This window comes from Caloenas nicobarica, chromosome 10 (assembly GCF_036013445.1).
Source record: "Caloenas nicobarica isolate bCalNic1 chromosome 10, bCalNic1.hap1, whole genome shotgun sequence".
NCBI classification, from domain to species: Eukaryota; Metazoa; Chordata; class Aves; order Columbiformes; family Columbidae; genus Caloenas; species Caloenas nicobarica.
In genome coordinates this window covers 20291796-20308807 of record NC_088254.1, presented here as the reverse complement: position 1 = coordinate 20308807, position 17012 = coordinate 20291796, and the positions used below count along the sequence as shown (strand labels likewise).

Below are 17012 nucleotides of genomic sequence, written 5' to 3'. Positions count from 1 at the left end.
TGAGGAGACACAAAAAAACATTAAGTAGCAATTCATAATCAAAATAATGTTTGCAGATTAAGTTTAGAAAATGAAGAAGCGCTACAAGAAGAAAGAGAAACCGCACTTCACATGGGCTTCAGAGCTTTCAGACTTTAAGAGATCAGTAGCAAGTGGGTTTTAAGAGAACAAAGAAATCTAATGCTACCTATCCAAATCCATCAAAAACACAACAAGAGGCCCCAGTCCCGGCAAACTATGTGTCTAAGATGATTCTGAGTCTACACAAATTATCACCTTTCTGGGGGTTTTTCGAGTGCTGTTTTCTCTCTTCTGTCTTATTTTGTTCTTTGGAGTCACAATTTTTAATTCTCCTTTAAGGCAGCTTAAACCTAAAAATAAAAAATAAAAGTAGAACTGAGCCACACAACGAGAAAAACAGAGAACAAAAATAGTTAATACCAATGCAATAGCAGGTTGAAATAGGAAAAAAAATATCAGAAAGTAGGAAGGAAAGGGTTATTTAGCTAAGTTGGGATCTTAGCTCAAAAAGAAGGGCATTCTCTTGGGATATTAAAGAGTTGGAGGGACAGTAACAGCAGGACCGCTGCCCTGTCATCCAGGTCCTCCAGAGAACTGAGGTAAGTACCGAAGAATGGGACAGGAAGTAACCCAGAGCTGCTGGGAAATCAAAATCACTCCCTTGCAGGAGCTCACGCTTCAGGAACCGTCAAACACACACAAACCCGACCGAGCCCCGGCGCGGAGTTTCAAGGCCCGGCGGCAGCGGAGGGAGGGAGGGAAAGTCGGGCCAGCGCCGGGGGCTGGGGAAACGGGGGACGCGCTCCGGAGGCCCCCGAGGCTCCTCAGCGCCCGGGGAGCCCCGTTCCGCCGGCAGCCCCGGAGCGCGGCGGCGGGCCCGGCGCCGGGAGGGTTGGCCTGGAGCTTCCCCCCCCACCCCCACCCCGCGGAGACAACGCGGGGCTCGGCACCCCCTCCCGAGGGGGGCGGTGAGCAGGGGGAGCCCCCTCGCAGCGCGCTGAGGGGGAGCGGGGCGGAGCAGGCCGGCGGCGAGCCCCGCCGGAGGGGCCGCCCGGTAGCAGCGAGGCCATGGGGTCGCGCCCCCTTCCACCCCCCGTGTGGGAGCCTGAGGGCAGCCGGGGCTCCGCCGCCCGCGGCCGTTACCTGTCTGCCGCCGGGAACGGGGGGTGAGGAGCCGGTGCGCGCCCGTGCGCAGCCGCCCCCCGCACTGGCGGCGGGGCGGGGGGAGCGGCGGGGCCGGCCGCGGGAGGGGGCCGAGCCGTGTGGGGACACTTTGCACCGAGCCGCCCCCCTCGGCTCCGCTGCGGGGTCAGCGGGCAGGGACTGACCTCGGCCGCCGCCAATCCGCTGCCGCCGCGCTGGGCCCGCCCCCAGCTGCGCGCCGCCGCCGTGTTTTATTGGGCGCCGGGCTGACGGTGCCTCCGCCCATGGTTCGTCCCCCTTGCCGTAAGGCGCGGGGGAGAGGGAGGGCTTTGCGACAGAGGAGGGGAAGGGAAAGGGGGCGGCAGCGGCGGCGGTTCCGGCGTTTTGACGGAGGAGAGTCGGGCCTTACGGCGCCCTGTCTGCCAGGGGCGGGTGAGTCGCAGCGGTTGCCTAGCAGCGGTTGCCTAGCGACGGGAAGGGGAGGGGCCTGTGTGCGCGGCGTCTTCGGGGTGACTAAGCGAGGCGCGAGGCTGAGGGGAGCCGGGCTGAGGGGCCGCGGGCGGGCGAGGGGTCCCCGGGCGGGTCGAGGCGGCTTGAGACGGGCCTGGGCGGGTGGAAGAGCGCGGAGCCGCGCCGGTTGAGGGGCAGGGGTGGCCTGGAGGCGGTGCTGAGGGGAGCGGCGGCGCGGGAGGCCTCGGCTGCCCCTCCGGCCGGCGGGTTGGGGTTGTGGAGGCCGACGGGGCCTTGTGGAGGATGGCGAGGGGGGGCGGCCCTGCAGGCCGGGATGCCGTTTGGGGGCCTTTTCAGAGCGGAGCGTGGCTTTTAGTGAGCTCTGCCTGCCAGGAGCCCAGCGCTGGCGTTTCTGAAGGGCCGGTGTGAAAGGTACAATAAGGGGCCAGCGAGGCCGGATCGAGTCCATTTAGTCCTGTCGCTGGTGACTAAAATGCTCGCAGAAGGGCACCTGGCGTCCCTCGGTGCCAAAGTGAACAGTCAGACATTGTGCAGCTTGCAGCAGAGGTTATTTGCAACCTCTGGAAGGAAATGACCTTATTTTAGAGGCGTTTATGGTATTTCAGCACTAGAGTGGAAGCATATCATGTATTGAGAGATGAGCCTACAGAGTCATTGCAGGTACAAGTAGTCCAAAGTGTGGTTTATTTCTTAAATGGTCCAACATTGCATTGTAAGGAGATCCAGAGCCTTCGGACTCAAACCCAGAAGTCATGGACTGTGGTCTCATTTTGCTTTATCTGATTCAATTTTTAAATGAAAATAGGGGTTTTTTGGAGAGTTTATTTTCTCCCAGTTGCTACTCGTGCAATTAGATTTTCGATAGCATATATGACAGGGGAGGACTAATATAGGGACTTAACTATAGCTTTCTCTATTCATGCCTCTTCATTGATGTCTCTGAGTAATCATGTGTCATCTTAAGCCATTTATACTGGTAAAAAGATAAAATGCGATATCAATAATGTTAGTCCAGTCAAATCAATGCTCTGCACGACTTCATGCTAAGTATCTCACCTTGTAGAAATATACATATTTTATAACTCTGATTTAGGATATTCTGGAGCTGTTTGCAATCACTTGTTTGGTTTATGATGGTCCTTAGACCTTATAGGCTTCAGCTGCCATCTGAGTTTTCATCTCCAGTTCTTTGTTTCCTTTCCATCAAGTGTCTTCTCTCATTCTGTTTGCAGATCCACATGACTTTGGCTTTGATTTTAAGTACTGCTGAAGTAGTCATGAAAATAAAGTATAACAAATTATTTATTTGTGGGTTTTTTCTATGTAGTTTTCCTTTCCATCTTTTGCCTGATCAGTCTGTATATAAGGTTTTTAGAACTGTTTCCTATGGCTTATGCAGGACCGTGAGGTGTTACCTTAATTGTTTTTTAGACACTGTCATGAATAACTGAAATAAATAATACAGGTAAGGCTTGGAGTTCGTCATTTCTTGTGTATGAATGTGATTGCTTCTCTTTACTCTTTAGCTTTTCACTGTGCTCTCTTACTATGTCTGAAGCAAATTTAGTCATTGTCTGACATTTTCCCCCCTCTTTGAAGTAAATTTCTTCAAAATCCCCCCCCATTTAATTTCCTTTAATGACTTCTATTCATGAACTGTTGTCGTGTGTGAGACATATCTTACAGATGTTGTGAAGTGTTCTACAAATTAATGTTGTAATATAAATTTATTATGGTAGGATCAGGGAAAGCACAACCTATATCATGTGGTGAAGATGAAATCTCATAGTGCATATCCTAGAGGAGTTCTAAATGTTTCTGCTTTAACAGCCTTGCTGTGTTGTATGAATTTGTGCATGAGAGATCTGTTCGTTTACTGTGTAGGATGATAATTCAAGTTGTTCTTGAACACAGAAGTAAATGTGTTGAGATAATTTTTACTTTACTAGGTATTCGTTTAGGAAGAAATAAAACTCAAAGATAGGAACAAAAGCTGTATAAAATATTCAGAGTGATTTGTGGAGACATTTTACGAGGTTTCAGGTCATAAATTTCAACCTGAAGTAGAATTCCAAATAGATTCTGCAGATGAAGAAGGAATTTACTATCTGAAGTATCAGATTTATTCTTAACATCTGAAATGTTCTGTCAGGTGAGGAACATACTGTAACATTTTGGAGTTCTGTCAGGTGAGGAACATACTGTAACATTTTGGAGTTGTCAGGTCAGCCGTTGCTCAATGTGTCTTTAAAAATACCACACCAGAGTGAATTGTAGATCACTCCCTGCAGACAACTTCTTATTTTCTAATTTTAGATTCTCTTCTGAAGGAAATGCTGCCCAATGGTGGAAGAAGTGAGGAGTCTGGGTAGCATGTCTTGGTCTACCCCTAATCCTTTGTAGCTTTGTGAAGCCATTTTGTCAATATGTACTTCAGTTGCAGTTAAAAAAATCAAATTGTAAAAATGAAGGTGTAATTCTCCATTTTTTTTATAGTGTTTTAAAAACTTGTGAAGATTATAAACTAAAACAAAGTTCCTCGTATACTGAATTGTATCGTTTCATTGTTTTCTAATCTACTGAAAAAGCAATAATAATATAAAATATTTGGTGTGATGATAAATGCAGGTGTAATTGGTATATAGAGGGGAAGATGTTTAGAATTTCTTACCAGCTGGGAGGCTGAGCTGTCTTTTTCCATTGGTAAGAAAGGGGAAATGTAACATTTAAATAAAAGCCAACTGCAGACAGCTGGCTTCAGGAGTCTACCTGGAAGTGTACCTGGTTGATTACGCCAGGCTTAAAGGCAGGGATCCAAAAAGCATGCAAAAAGGAAATTCCTATCAATGACATAAGCTCCACTCCTAACTTCACAGTAGATAAAGGTAATGAGTTTGGGATTTTTTTATTAAAAGCATTCCACGTAGAGAACATGTTAAAACTGTCCTAAAAAGATAAATATTACAGACTAGCATCAGTCTTAATGTAGATCAAAAAGAAACCCTGATGTTCTTAAGTATATAATTTTGTTTTCTGGGGAGATAGACTATCTATCTAGCCATTTGCATAATGGCTAGAAAAATGTGGGTGCTTAGATGCTCACACTTTAAAGAGAGATTTGAGTTCTTAACAGTTCTTTTCTAAGCTGTAGTGAGTGCTGTGGTGTTGTGACTGAGAGATATGTCTATTGACATGGTGATAAAGATTTTTTTTTTTTTTGCTTTAGATACCTTTCCTGAATATAGCTAAGCATTTTTATTGACCCTTAATAAGTTTTACACTTTGTTTTTTAAGTTGGTTTTTTTTTTTTAATTTTAAACTTCTCAGTCACTGGACCCTTGAGACCAGCCCTGTGGCATTCTTGATCCTTTGCATTATCTGAAAACCCATTTTGGATTTTAAGATGTAGGTGCACAGAATGAGAGTTCTGCACTTGTAGACGTAAAGGAATTCTATGGTCTTCCTTACTAGATTAAGAGCCCAGCTCTCCCCTCCTGTATGTTCACACTGCTCACCTTGAGCCTCTGTGCAGCAGAAGACAAGACTTGTCCTTTGGTTTCTGGGCTTTTTTTGAGACGTGTTGCGATATCCAGCCTTAGTGGAACAATAAACATTGCCAGTGCAGGTGAAAACTTCAAGTTGAAACTTTGTGCCTGCTTTTGGAGGAAACTGTCCCCAAGGACATGAGGTTTTTGTAGTTTTGTTTGATCCAAGTTCTTTTATCTTTCAGAAGTAGTTCCTAGTAATAATCATCTTTGGTTTTGTTAGTTCTAGCAAATTAATGTTGATGTCAGTAGTATAATATTGGAACTGTAAACTTTTTCTTGGTGTGGCAGTTCTGGTATTTGAATGTCTCACTGGGACAGTTTTCTGCAGCTATCACTTGCTGTTGATAAACAGTGAATTTGCATTTTCAAAGAAAGTTTAATAATGGTAGTATTAACTGTAAAAATATGTCTTTTGTATCTTTCTGGTTATCTGTTCAGTAATAGCAAAATATTTATTTCTAGGTAACTTAGAAGATAAATTCCTAGTGATGCTTCTGTTTCTATTACTGGACAAAAAGAACTTTGAAGCTGATTTGCATTGACCATGAATAATCAGTGAAGACATACGACATTTTCTGGAGTATTGACTGTTCTCGTAATGAAGATCTCTCTTCTGCAGCAGATGTATAAGGATGTACTGGTAGGCCTTCCACTAGCAAAGGAAAGTCGTTATTATGCCTCTTTACTTAATCTATGCATTGAGCAGTCACCAGGAGGAGGTGAATCATGTAATTGGATGCATTTGCCATCTACTAATGGTGGTACTAGGAGCCATCAGGATGCTGACATGCCAGATGCATTTGTCCCTACAACAGAGGATGTATCAAATAGCTCATTCTCTCCACGGGAAGTCATGCTTCTTCAGTTAACCTTGATCAAGATGATGGTTGTTAAAGCAGAGTCCCAGGAAATTGAATTTAATACAAGACGGAAGTACTGTGAAATCTTTGTTCTTCTTCTGAAGGAGGCAAAAATTGACTCAAATTTGGTAAGCTTTTATAAACTTGTGAAAGATTTTTGTGAAAGGAGGGGGAAAAAAAAAAGAACAAGGAACATGCCTTAGATACATTTTCTTTCTCCGTGTCTGCAGGTTTGCCTGCTTGGTAGTTACGATCAGCTGTTATCTCACATGGCCTCAAAAAGTTTAGCGTCTCTTGTGTATTTCCAGCTGAAGGAAGAGGTGAGTATAGCATAACTTTTCACAGCTTAAAAAAGTGGTTTAGCGAAAATGTGCCTTCAAGTTGTTCCATTTGACTCTAGAGGCAAGTTCTTAAAGTGCTTATATGGCACAAAAGTAGTCACCGAGTTCTGTAAAATCTAAAAGTAGTTCTTAAGCTCCTTTCATAAGTAGACCCACAGAGCAACATCAGAACTGCCCCTTTGCTGCATGTCTACTCTGCTCCAGCTTTCTGAAAGGCTCATCTGCTTTTCAGCGTACAGACTGTCACTCCCCTCAAAATGCCACACAGTTTCGTCGAAGTGTGTTTAACTCCAGTATGGGCAACAACGTGAAGGTTATACAAGATAATACTATGTGATAGTTCTCCCATAAAGTGTGTCTTAAGGGACTCTGGGTTGGAAGTGATGGATAGGAAAGGTATTTAATAAATATTCCAAGAGAGTATTTAAAGTGTGTTAGGAGTGGCTTGGAGTGTAGAAAGAAAGGAGATCAGATGTGTAACAGGAGTTTGTAATGTGAGGTAGAATCTCTCTCTATATATAGACATCTTGAATTTTATGAAACTATTTTAAGGCAAAATGTGTCTAGATGACATATTCTGTTTAAGGTTGCAGTACAGGTATTTAAAAAAAATAATCCGGACTATCAATATTTTTATGGTTACTTGAGATCTGTTAGGTGATGCAGTAGATAAAAGTAGGTAGTAACCTATTGAAAGTTGATAAAATGCTCTTCTGTATTTTCTTATTTGAATAATCCAATTACTTGACTTTTTTTTTTTACCTGCTATATATTTGTGAATATGTATTGTAGTCTCCACAGCAGTGTCTCCGAGTATAGATTTCTCTCAGAAATAGGTCTGTAATATTTCTTGCAAAGTTGTCTGGGAATTATGCATTCAGATATGGTCTGTCTACAGTATTACCTGATTTTTGGGTAAAACATTAGGTTTGGTTTTCCCTTTCTGGAAAACAGAGATATTTTCTATCTCACACATATGCATCTTCATGTTTGTAAGTAGAGGCCTATGTACTTAACAGGCACTAGACAGATATATTGTTTCTACCTGTGTTTTATCTATGCTTACATTTGAATCTTTTTAATGTACAATTTTAAATTATTGTATTGTGATTTAACTTGCATAGCAATTGTAAAGCATACGTGACTGGTTTTTGAACTCATTTTCTTAGAACACATTAAATGTCACCTGGCTCAACTTTAGTTTGAAGACTCTTTCAGGATTTCCTGTGAATACTCAGGTAGCAGAATGCCTGTGGACTCTTACAATTATTATCAAGGACATACTGAACGACAAAGTTGTCCCCAAAGCAGGTACTGTCACTGCGTTGCGGTGGTGTCAATATAGCAGTGCCCAGCAGGGGGAGGAATGTTACTTGTGATCTGATCTAGAGCAGCTTGGCTAAAGAACACCTAGTTTCTTCCTTACAGAGAGGCTAACAAAGTACTGTTAAAAACATAGTGATTTTAACATGCTTCAAACCTGAGACTAGTCACAATCGCCTGTTTTCTGCTTATTTGATGATTTAGCTGACTGTATTACACTCCAACACCATAACGTTCTTCTCATTGCTGTAGGTATTTTGCAGAAGTTGTTGTCACCTCTTGATGCTGTACTTGAAGGATTTTACAATTCCATTCTGTTCCATCATTTTGACAGTCACCACTATTCTTCACCTTATTCTGAAGCTACAAACAATTTGATCAGTTTTGTAGATCTGCTCGAAGCACTTCTGCCTTCCAGAATTGAATTACAACTACCACTCAGATGCCAGAGAGTATTGTTTTTGAAAGTTTCCTACATCCTGAACCTCATTAGCTCATCAATTCATTATTTAATCAAGAGGAAGCTCATTATGCTCCTTAAAAAGTGTGTCCTTTACAAGTCTAGAGAAGGTGATAAAAGCGGATCACTGTTCTTACAAAACCCATCTTTATATGCGGATATGCTTGCACTGAGTAATGCTGTTCTGCAAGTTGTGAATTTGACTTGGTTTAACCGGATCCCACTTGGTGAAAAGACCAGCTACTTTGGGGGCTGCAGAGCCCTTCCCGAAGGTGATACTCAAGGTGGTTCTGACCAAACCATTCTCAGAGCCTTAAGTCTGGTTGTGCTTAAAGCATTGGAATTCAAGTTTCAGAACTCTGCTACAGAAGCTGAAATCAAAGGTAATAGTCTCTCTTAGGTCTGTTCATTAAGCTTTCAGATTTTGTAGTCACAGTTCACTAAGACTGTAAATAGAATTCAGCTGAATTAGTGGTGGTGGGAGGGAGGGAGGGAGGAAAGAAAAGACCCACCTGGAAAACCTGCTACCGCTCTTGCTGTGTCCTGCCTAATTAGTTGTCTCCTTGCATTTTATCCTGTTCTTAACCCTGCAATATGGAGGGCTTGAAACAGCTACATTTGGGATTGAGAACTCTTCCTGTTAAGAACATTTGTTAATATTTGAAATAGTTGAGCCAGCTTGGGAACACTAGGCTCTTCTCCAGTTGGAAAAGAAGAGAGCCCATAGCACAAGCATCTACTTTATTCAGGATGGAGAGCTAAAAGAAACAGCAGGTAACACTCTTTTCTATGTGGAGGCAGACCTGCAAGTACCATTATCTTGGTTGAATGTACCAGGCACAAATAATGTAATGGGGTGAAAACCAGCAGTGGTAGAAAAGGTAAAAAATAATTAAGGTGTAAAGTCAAAGACAGGAAAATTATGGGAGTTGGCAGAGTTTAGTGGTTGTGTTCTTCACCCTGACTTATAGGTCTAGTCCTTTGAATTAGTAGGTGTTAGGCATACTTTTCATACCTGCTTGCTTAAGCATGTTTGTTTTACCGAACAGATGAATTAGATTAGTAGAAGAACAGATCTGGCTCCTGTGCTGGGGCTGTGCCACAGGCAGGTAGTGGGGTGGTGAGGGAATGCTGTGTAACTTGCGTTCCTGACGGGAGAGGACGCGTCGCTGTGTCACGCTGGTAGCCAGTTAGTAGTCGTCTCCTATGATATAATGAAGTACAGGGGTGAAGCTTTTTGCCTGAGAAACTCTCCTGAAATTCTGTCTTTCCATTTGCCTTTTTACCTCTGAGAGGCACATGATGCGCATCTTCTGATGCTGAGCTGTGTGAACATGGATGTGCAAGTTCTCTCATCAAAGCAGCTTGCTGGCCCTGGGTTACAGGCTCCATGGCAAAAATGGAAAGGTAGTTCTGAAGCAGTTTCTAATCAAATACAAGTGAGAATGGGTGTTCCTTACTGTCAGCCAATTGGTGATGTGGCAAAAAGTAAAAAATAATTTCTAGTTTTTAAACAAGGTTGAAGTTTTTCAGCATTTAAAATATATAGAGGCATTTTAATACAAGTTCTAGATGTAAATATTTTACTTATGTTTCTACATAATGTAGGAAGCATAAGATCAATTTTTAATTGATCTGACTGTGCAAAAGAGCTACGGACTTTTGCGATATGGCTTCTGACGCTTTTTCCAGATTTTGGAAGATGTTACATATGCGATGCCAGTTCCGTTCTTAGGGTTTAAGTATTTGTAGAGAATATTTCACTTATGGCCCACCTTCTGAAAAAGAATAGAGACTGAGATTGTCCGAGAACAAGTGAATAGAAAAATATAGGTTAAATCTATTCGGATGCTTCTGTGAAAAATCTTTCTCAAAGAAAAAAATTATCCTTTCTTTACCAGATTTGTGACACAAAAATGAGTTCTTTAATTAGCTTCAAATACTGTCAAGAGTGATTTCAAGTTGAAAGGAATGGTATTTCTATTTTAGTGACATTAAATTAAGTGATTAAAACAAGCACCAAAATGCTTTAATATGCTAACTTCTCTTCTGGGAACTTGGTTGATCTTATCCTTTTTTTATTAACATGAATTACAGTGGCTTAACTTTAATTCATTTCGATTTTCAGAGTAGCTTCCAGATAGCTTTGATTTATAGGGAAGAATTTCAGTCTGAATAGTAACTATTAATAACAAAGATAATTTGCTGTTCCTATTATTTGCTAAGAGGAAAAGCAAATCTTAAATTCAAATATTAAGGAAATGACATAATGATAGGTTTGTAAGTAAAATTGATTCCCATGTTGTAAGAATTTGTTTTCGAAAGTGGTAATCACTTCATACATATGATGCAACTGTGCTCTTCAAGCCGTAGTGTACTTCTAGCAGCATTAGAGTTCTTACTTATTATCTTTGGGTAAAGATGTATGTCACTTTTTTTTTTTCTGTTTTCTAAATGTTGAATGTATGCTGTGTTACATGAAAAACTGGCATTACATTCAGAGGCAAAGAATCTTTGTATAGCATGGCATTAGAATTGAAGGGGTAAGTTTCTTGACTTAAGGGAGTCAACCTGTCATATGACTAGGAAGTTATTTTTATGAGTAAGCTACTGTGCTAAAATGGCAAAAGTTTTGAGGTGCTTTTCCCATCCAGGAGTGCAGTGTTCAGAGGGAGGGGGAAAACTGAGGTTTGCAGGAAAAGCTCTGTTTACATTAATCCTTCCAGCAAGGATTTTATACTATCTCTCATGGAGGTGCCTTTATCCCAAGCCTTTGTGTATGAAAACGTTCATAATTCATGAAGAATTTATTTTATAAAGAATATGGCTATGTTACAAGCCTCACACTTTGTGTTACTGTAGAAATGACAACTTATTCCGATCAACTATAGCTCACTGCAGTTGATTTCTACAGTGAATCATCCCGAGGTGGGTTTAGCTTCAGTGCTATCGAACATTACAACTGTAGTATTATTTCATATGGGAAGAACTACCCGAGATGAAATCTCAGCAAAGTGCTCATATTGGATCATTACATCTGTGGCATTGACTTGATTACAATTACCTGGCTTTAGTTTGTGACATACTGATGAATCTGCCTAATTGGGGAGCTAAAGGAAAGTATAAATCCCAGCTGTATAGGAATAGTCATATTTTTGTAGGTTTTCAGTGCAATTTTTGAGGTGTAAACTTGTTTGTTAGTCAAAAGGATTCACCCTGTTGTACCCAGAACTTTTTAGATCCCCTCTTATTACTCTTCCTTGAACTCCAAAAAGATGAAGAATGCTGTTAGATGAATAAGTTGTGTCCAAGGACAAGTTTTATCTGTCTTGGGGGAGAGTTCTATACCTATAAGTAAATTAGTTTTCTGCAGGTTACTTAAAATTGTTAACATTGGCATGTAAACACTGGTATGTTTAAGCTTTAATAGAGTAGCAATTTACATTTAATTTAAGGTTAGATAACTGCTTATGGTTTTCTGCAAAATATTTATTGATTTCTTTGGTACCAAGAAGCAAAAACTAATGTATAAAATTTGACGCTTTGTAAGTCAGTTGAGTTTAAGAATGATGAATGCATTCATGAACTCTTATGCATTGTTCATTTAAAAAATAAAAAGTGTATATAGTTTAGTAACTAAAATGTATAGCAAAATTCATAGTTACTTCTTTATTTCAGGAGACTTTCAGAGTTCCATGTCCCAGCTGTTGATATTCTGGAGGAGTCATCTGAAGTCTTCAGCACAGTCTCACCCAGTTGTACATCACTGTGAATGGCTCTCCTTGATTTTCATAGAGCAAGATGACGATATGTGGGAAGCTGCTAAAGCTTTATTACTTATTTATTTAAAATTTGATAGGTTAGTGTACATTTTATTTGACAGCACTATGAAGAATTGTAATTTAGTGAGGTTATTGTGATGTAGATAATGTTTCCATTGATTAATTTTGTATAAAGCGAAAATATTTTTAATAATTAAAAAAACCCCACAAAACACAAACAAAACCTCAGGACAGCATAATAATGTGTGGTGTAAGAGCTGTTAACTTTGATAATTTGATTAAGTGTTTTTTGGATTGAAACGAGGGAGTTATGCAACAGTATTAGTAAATATCTTAGCCTGTCATTCAGAATAATTTACTTTACAATCTAAAATAGTGGTTAGACACAGATAAAAGGCAAGACTGATTTCTTTCAATGCTGACAGTTTGAAAATAATGTGATTGTCATTAAACTTCAAGAACTTGGGGACTTCTGGCAAAGTAGCTCTCTAAGGATTGGACCCCTGTTAATTCTAGCTAGTTGGTAAAAACTGTTATTGCTAACAACTGAAATATGTTCTTCATTAATTTGTCCTGGACGTTCACTACTTCATTGTTCTTTAAATTACTATACAAAATATTGTCCTAATTTATAAAAGGTCCTTCAAGCTTCAAATGTGAAGATATTGCAAGTAGTATCTTAGATACACATAGTTCTTCTTAGACACCTAAATAAAAGTAGGCCACTTTTTTCCAATGTGCTTAGCATCTTGAAAGTTTGTGTCCAGGTTTACAAATATATTAAAATAACAATTCATGTATTGCATGTAACTTTGTTTATTCCAGAATGTTTCCTAAGGAGTAGTGCTGCTTAAGAAGGCCTGTTTTAAGTGCTTTGGCTTCCTAAACTGTCTGATCTCTTAGCCTCACTTAGGTCATTCTTTCTCATTCCAATATAAAAACTTACTTTTTGGGTTTTACTTTTTGACAAAAATCAAAAAAGAGCAAGAGTAGCATTTTCTGGATATACTTCCACTGAATTTAATCCATTTCATCACTTGCTTTTCAGGTTCCAGCATGATGCTGCTGATAACTTAATCCAAAAAGAGGAGGAAACCTGGAACTTCCTTACTCATGCAGGTGGATATAATCCTCACTGTATCTTTTTATTTTTTCTAGAAAAAATTGCATTTGATTCCACAGTACTACTAGATTTTTTGATTTCATCAGAAACTTGCTTTCTGGAGTACTTGGTAAGGTACTTAAAGCTGCTTAGAGAAGACTGGCAGCAGTTTGTAGAAGTCTGTAACTATTTTGATACCAAACATGGCACTTTTCAATCAATTGCTTCTGCCAAGCCACCCCATGAAGAAAAACAAAGCTGCACAACTGATGAGAGTTTGCAAAATGCTTGTTGTGAACCAGAACCACAGACTCTGAGATCTTTGCCTTTTTCTCACGACTACTTAGTGTTTACTACAGATCAAGGTGATAACGAAGTTGCGGAGTCTAACCAGTCCAACTCACTGATGTGCACTGATAGTGCATCTCTGCTGGGTTCTCTTCAAAGCCTTGTTAATTATGACAGCTCAGAGGAGTCTGAATTAGAATCAGATGGAGAAGATTGTTTAGTAAATAGAAAGCAGGTGCCTTTAAATAATGAGGGTGAGACAAGGGCAAAGGAAACTGGTTGCAGCTACTCAGGTGATAACCAGAATACACTCAAGTCTGAAGTGTTGCCTCTGAAACAAAAGAGATCTAATACCTCATCCTGTTTGACTTGTGTGGTGTCTTCAGATAACATCATTCCCCTAAGAATAATGTTTTACAAATCAACAAAATGTTTGGAAGAACTTCAAAAAGCTATTTCTAGGTTGCAGAGAAGAAATCTTTTCCCATATAATCCATCTGCATTGTTGAAACTACTGAGCCATGTGGAGAAGATCAGTAAGAATATGAATCCACAAGAATCTAAAGAAGAGTTCTAGTCATGTTTTAACCACTATGCTAAGGAATGTTTCCATGAGATTAATGACTTCTAAAGCTCGTGCCTCTCACACTTGTCAGTGTATTTAACCTGAAACAGGATAGACCTGTTTTTTGGTTAACACCTTAAAATTTGCAGTTGCCTTCAGTGACATGATCCATTACTTTAGGGTCCTAGGCTTGTTCATGGTATGCATGTCAGTGTACAGTATGTAAGGATTAGTTGTTAGGTATTCAAAATTTGATAATAAATTATTAATGTGAAAGCATATCAACAATACATGATGCTTAAATATTGTCAAATATGGTTAATATTATTCTATATATGAAGTCATTGCAGATGGGGGGATGATTTATGGACTACAGCGTAGTATTAATGCAACACATGAATGCTTAGAGGTTGAGCTAAATAAAGTATTTTGATTTGGAACAGTTTTGGTGTTTATACTGTGTGTTTGGCATTGGTACTTTGCCCTAAGTGGACATTCGGATGTGCTACCACAATCACAATAATCCATGCTGCACTTTTCTTGGCTGAGGTGCTTAACTGATGTCTAGGATGTACTTTTTTAAACATTTACTGTTTGCCTGATTTAAGTGGCAGCGTTATCATTTCACTGAAAATTGAATTTAGTTTTTCCTAATATTTTATGGTATATTCCTTTAACTACAAAGAAAGGTAGATGTGGGACTAATGCATATATTGCTTATTTATAGAACATTTCAGTAGAGCATTGTATCTAAAATCAAGCTTAGGTAACGCAGAAGTGAAATTCCAATAGAATTCCTCACATCCATTACATATTTTATATAAAAATAGAATATACTTAATGAATGTGCTAAATCAGAAACAGAAATTGTCTGCAGTGTGGCGAGATGAATGTTGAGTTTAAGTTCTTACACTTAGTTCTTTTTTAGATCTAATTTGAATAACCTGAAAAGTAAGTGTCTTAAGACTTTGCCTGGGGAGAATTAGTTCAGAACAGGAGCCAAACCAGTGTGTGCACTTAGCAGGAAGCCACCTCATGTCGGTACGCTTGACGTGCAGCTCGTGACGATCTGACAAGGGTTGGGCAATGGGAAAGTACCGACGACAGGGACTACTGTAGAAATCTCAGGCCTCTTCAGAACTGTAAGAAGCAGTTTTCCTTTTAGGATTGTCTCTTGAAGGTAAGTGCTCTATTTTGATTGAGAATTGGGTAAGTTCTATCTTTTAAATAGCTATTTAGTGTCAAATAAAAAAAGAGTTAAGATGAACAGTCCCAGGAGCTCTGACCCCAAAATCTCTCTGGCCATCTTCTAGATTAGCCTTGAGCTCAGAACCGGTGAATCAACACTGTTGCAAGGGGAAGAAAACGAGGTGAAGCTTATGGGATAGTTTAGCTGGAAATTATAGTGCTCTCCAGAGACGATTGAATGGTATGAATTCTCAGCAGGAAGGTTTGAGCTTCAGTCTTATTCTTTAGGATGACAGCTGTAATCACTTGGCAGTTATGCAGGAAAGGGTGATCCCCTTCACTGGCGGGTAGAAGATCTGAATATTCTGTGCGTTCCTTGTGCTTGAGTTTCTTCCTGAGATAACTTTTGTGCATAGGAGTGGGTGAGGATGTTGATGGATGGAAACTCTTCCATTCATGCGTATAGTTACTTTAGCTAAAAACTGACCTCTGAGTTGTCCAGGACAGAAGAATGCCTGGTTTCTCTTTACTGGTTGAACTTGGTTATGCTCAAGATGCTGAGTTGCTCATTTCTGCCAGGACTGGGCATGTTGAAAGATGCAGCTCTAGACAACTTGGGAGCTCTTCAGTTCGAACAAAGGAAGTGCCTTTGGCAAGGCAGTTGAGCAAGAGTTTCTCAAAATCACAATTTTAAATGTAGGTAGGTAGTTACGTGTCAGTGAAATCCTTTCCATTATCCTCAGTTTTCTAATCTAGCCTTTGCTGACTGGTTTACTTTGAGTAACTTCATTGTTTTCACTGAACGGAGTATTTAGTATTTCTTGGTCTATGCTTTGCCAGTTGGAAATATCTAAACTGCAACAGTATTTCTGAGACAATGATGTTTCCAACCAGGGTTAGAAAGGTAGAATGAGAAGATAGTTTCCGTTTTCTTAAGTGCTAGTCATCTTGTTTGTCAGTGATTACTGCAAGTAGAAAAAACCAACTTTTTTTAAGTAACAGTTTAGACATCTCAGTGTGTAGAATTTATCAAGAAGTGTCGAAGCCATAACTTTTGATTTTTTTTGAATACAGCAAATCTAATTGCAGTCCAACTGTATTTAATTCTTACAGGCATGACGTTGATTGCGTGCCCAGCTAGTTATTAGTAGCGATCATTCCCACATATTTCACTTCTCAGAAAGCCATTGTTTTAATTTTCAGAATGTTTTAGTGGTAAAAATGGGTAAATGTGGTTTGTATCTGGCAACTAGACACCTTAATGTGTGGATATTTTACTATTTATGAGCTGTAGGACCTCAGATGAAGTAAAACTGATGTGAATCAACTTTTTTTATTGGACACAAAATGAGTGTGAGCAGTGCAGGTAGATAGTAGTTCTATGGCTATATTCAAAAATACTGGCACAAAGAAAACACCTTGCAAAAGACTTTGCATTTTAATCCATTGACTTGTTTGGTTTTGGGTAGTTTTTGACTTGAGTTTTTACTATCTAAAATTTTTAGGCAGAGCTGTTGTTCTATTTAACTTGCTAGAGCAAATTAACTCAGCTGCAGAGAGGTTTATGTGCCTCACCTTTTGATATTGATATCTAACAGCTTTTCTTGTATTATTTCAAAGGAAGACACAACAAATCAGGTGACCTGTCTGGAGACAGTTTTCAATCTGAGGACGTATCCTCAAAGGTCTACAGTCTCAATTTTCTGTCTGTGCAGTTGTTTTGAGGAGTTTACTTTCAACATCAATAGAATAAATTATGCTTTAATGAGGTAAGCAGTTAGCACTAGAAGTTGCTTACAGGATTTGCTTTTTAAAAAGAATATTTTTGAACTTAAATATTTGTAGAGCTTGATTGCAATTACAGCTGAATCCAGGTAGTTCCATGCTTGTGGTTCTTCAGACTGGATTTCCTCCAGTATT

General features: G+C 39.9%; 2 protein-coding genes across 4 annotated transcripts in view; one reads left to right on the top strand and one right to left on the bottom strand.

Moving 5' to 3' along the window:
• The window catches only part of ASB7 (ankyrin repeat and SOCS box containing 7), a 28541-nt gene extending 27296 nt beyond the window's left edge, over positions 1 to 1245 (bottom strand). Inside the window, exons 1-2 of the mRNA XM_065641772.1 lie at positions 1165 to 1245; positions 277 to 371 (exon numbers count right to left, since the gene is read on the bottom strand). The gene's annotated coding sequence lies outside the window, so the exon portion shown is untranslated. The remainder of the gene's footprint in view (positions 1 to 276; positions 372 to 1164) is intronic.
• A 268-nt stretch (positions 1246 to 1513) lies between these two features.
• Positions 1514 to 14374, top strand: LINS1 (lines homolog 1). 3 transcript variants are annotated; one of them, XM_065641717.1, is made up of 7 exons: positions 1514 to 1596; positions 5646 to 6171; positions 6274 to 6363; positions 7554 to 7695; positions 7960 to 8550; positions 11846 to 12026; positions 12998 to 14374. In XM_065641717.1, exons 2-7 carry the CDS (start codon positions 5782 to 5784, stop codon positions 13914 to 13916), a joined length of 2313 nt encoding a protein of 770 aa, XP_065497789.1. In that variant the 5' UTR covers positions 1514 to 1596; positions 5646 to 5781; the 3' UTR covers positions 13917 to 14374. The 3 variants fall into 3 exon arrangements, with proteins under 3 accessions (XP_065497789.1, XP_065497791.1, XP_065497790.1); XM_065641719.1 differs by lacking the exon at positions 1514 to 1596 and adding an exon at positions 1641 to 1673; XM_065641718.1 differs by lacking the exon at positions 1514 to 1596 and adding an exon at positions 3044 to 3100.
• Positions 14375 to 17012: the final 2638 nt, after the last annotated feature.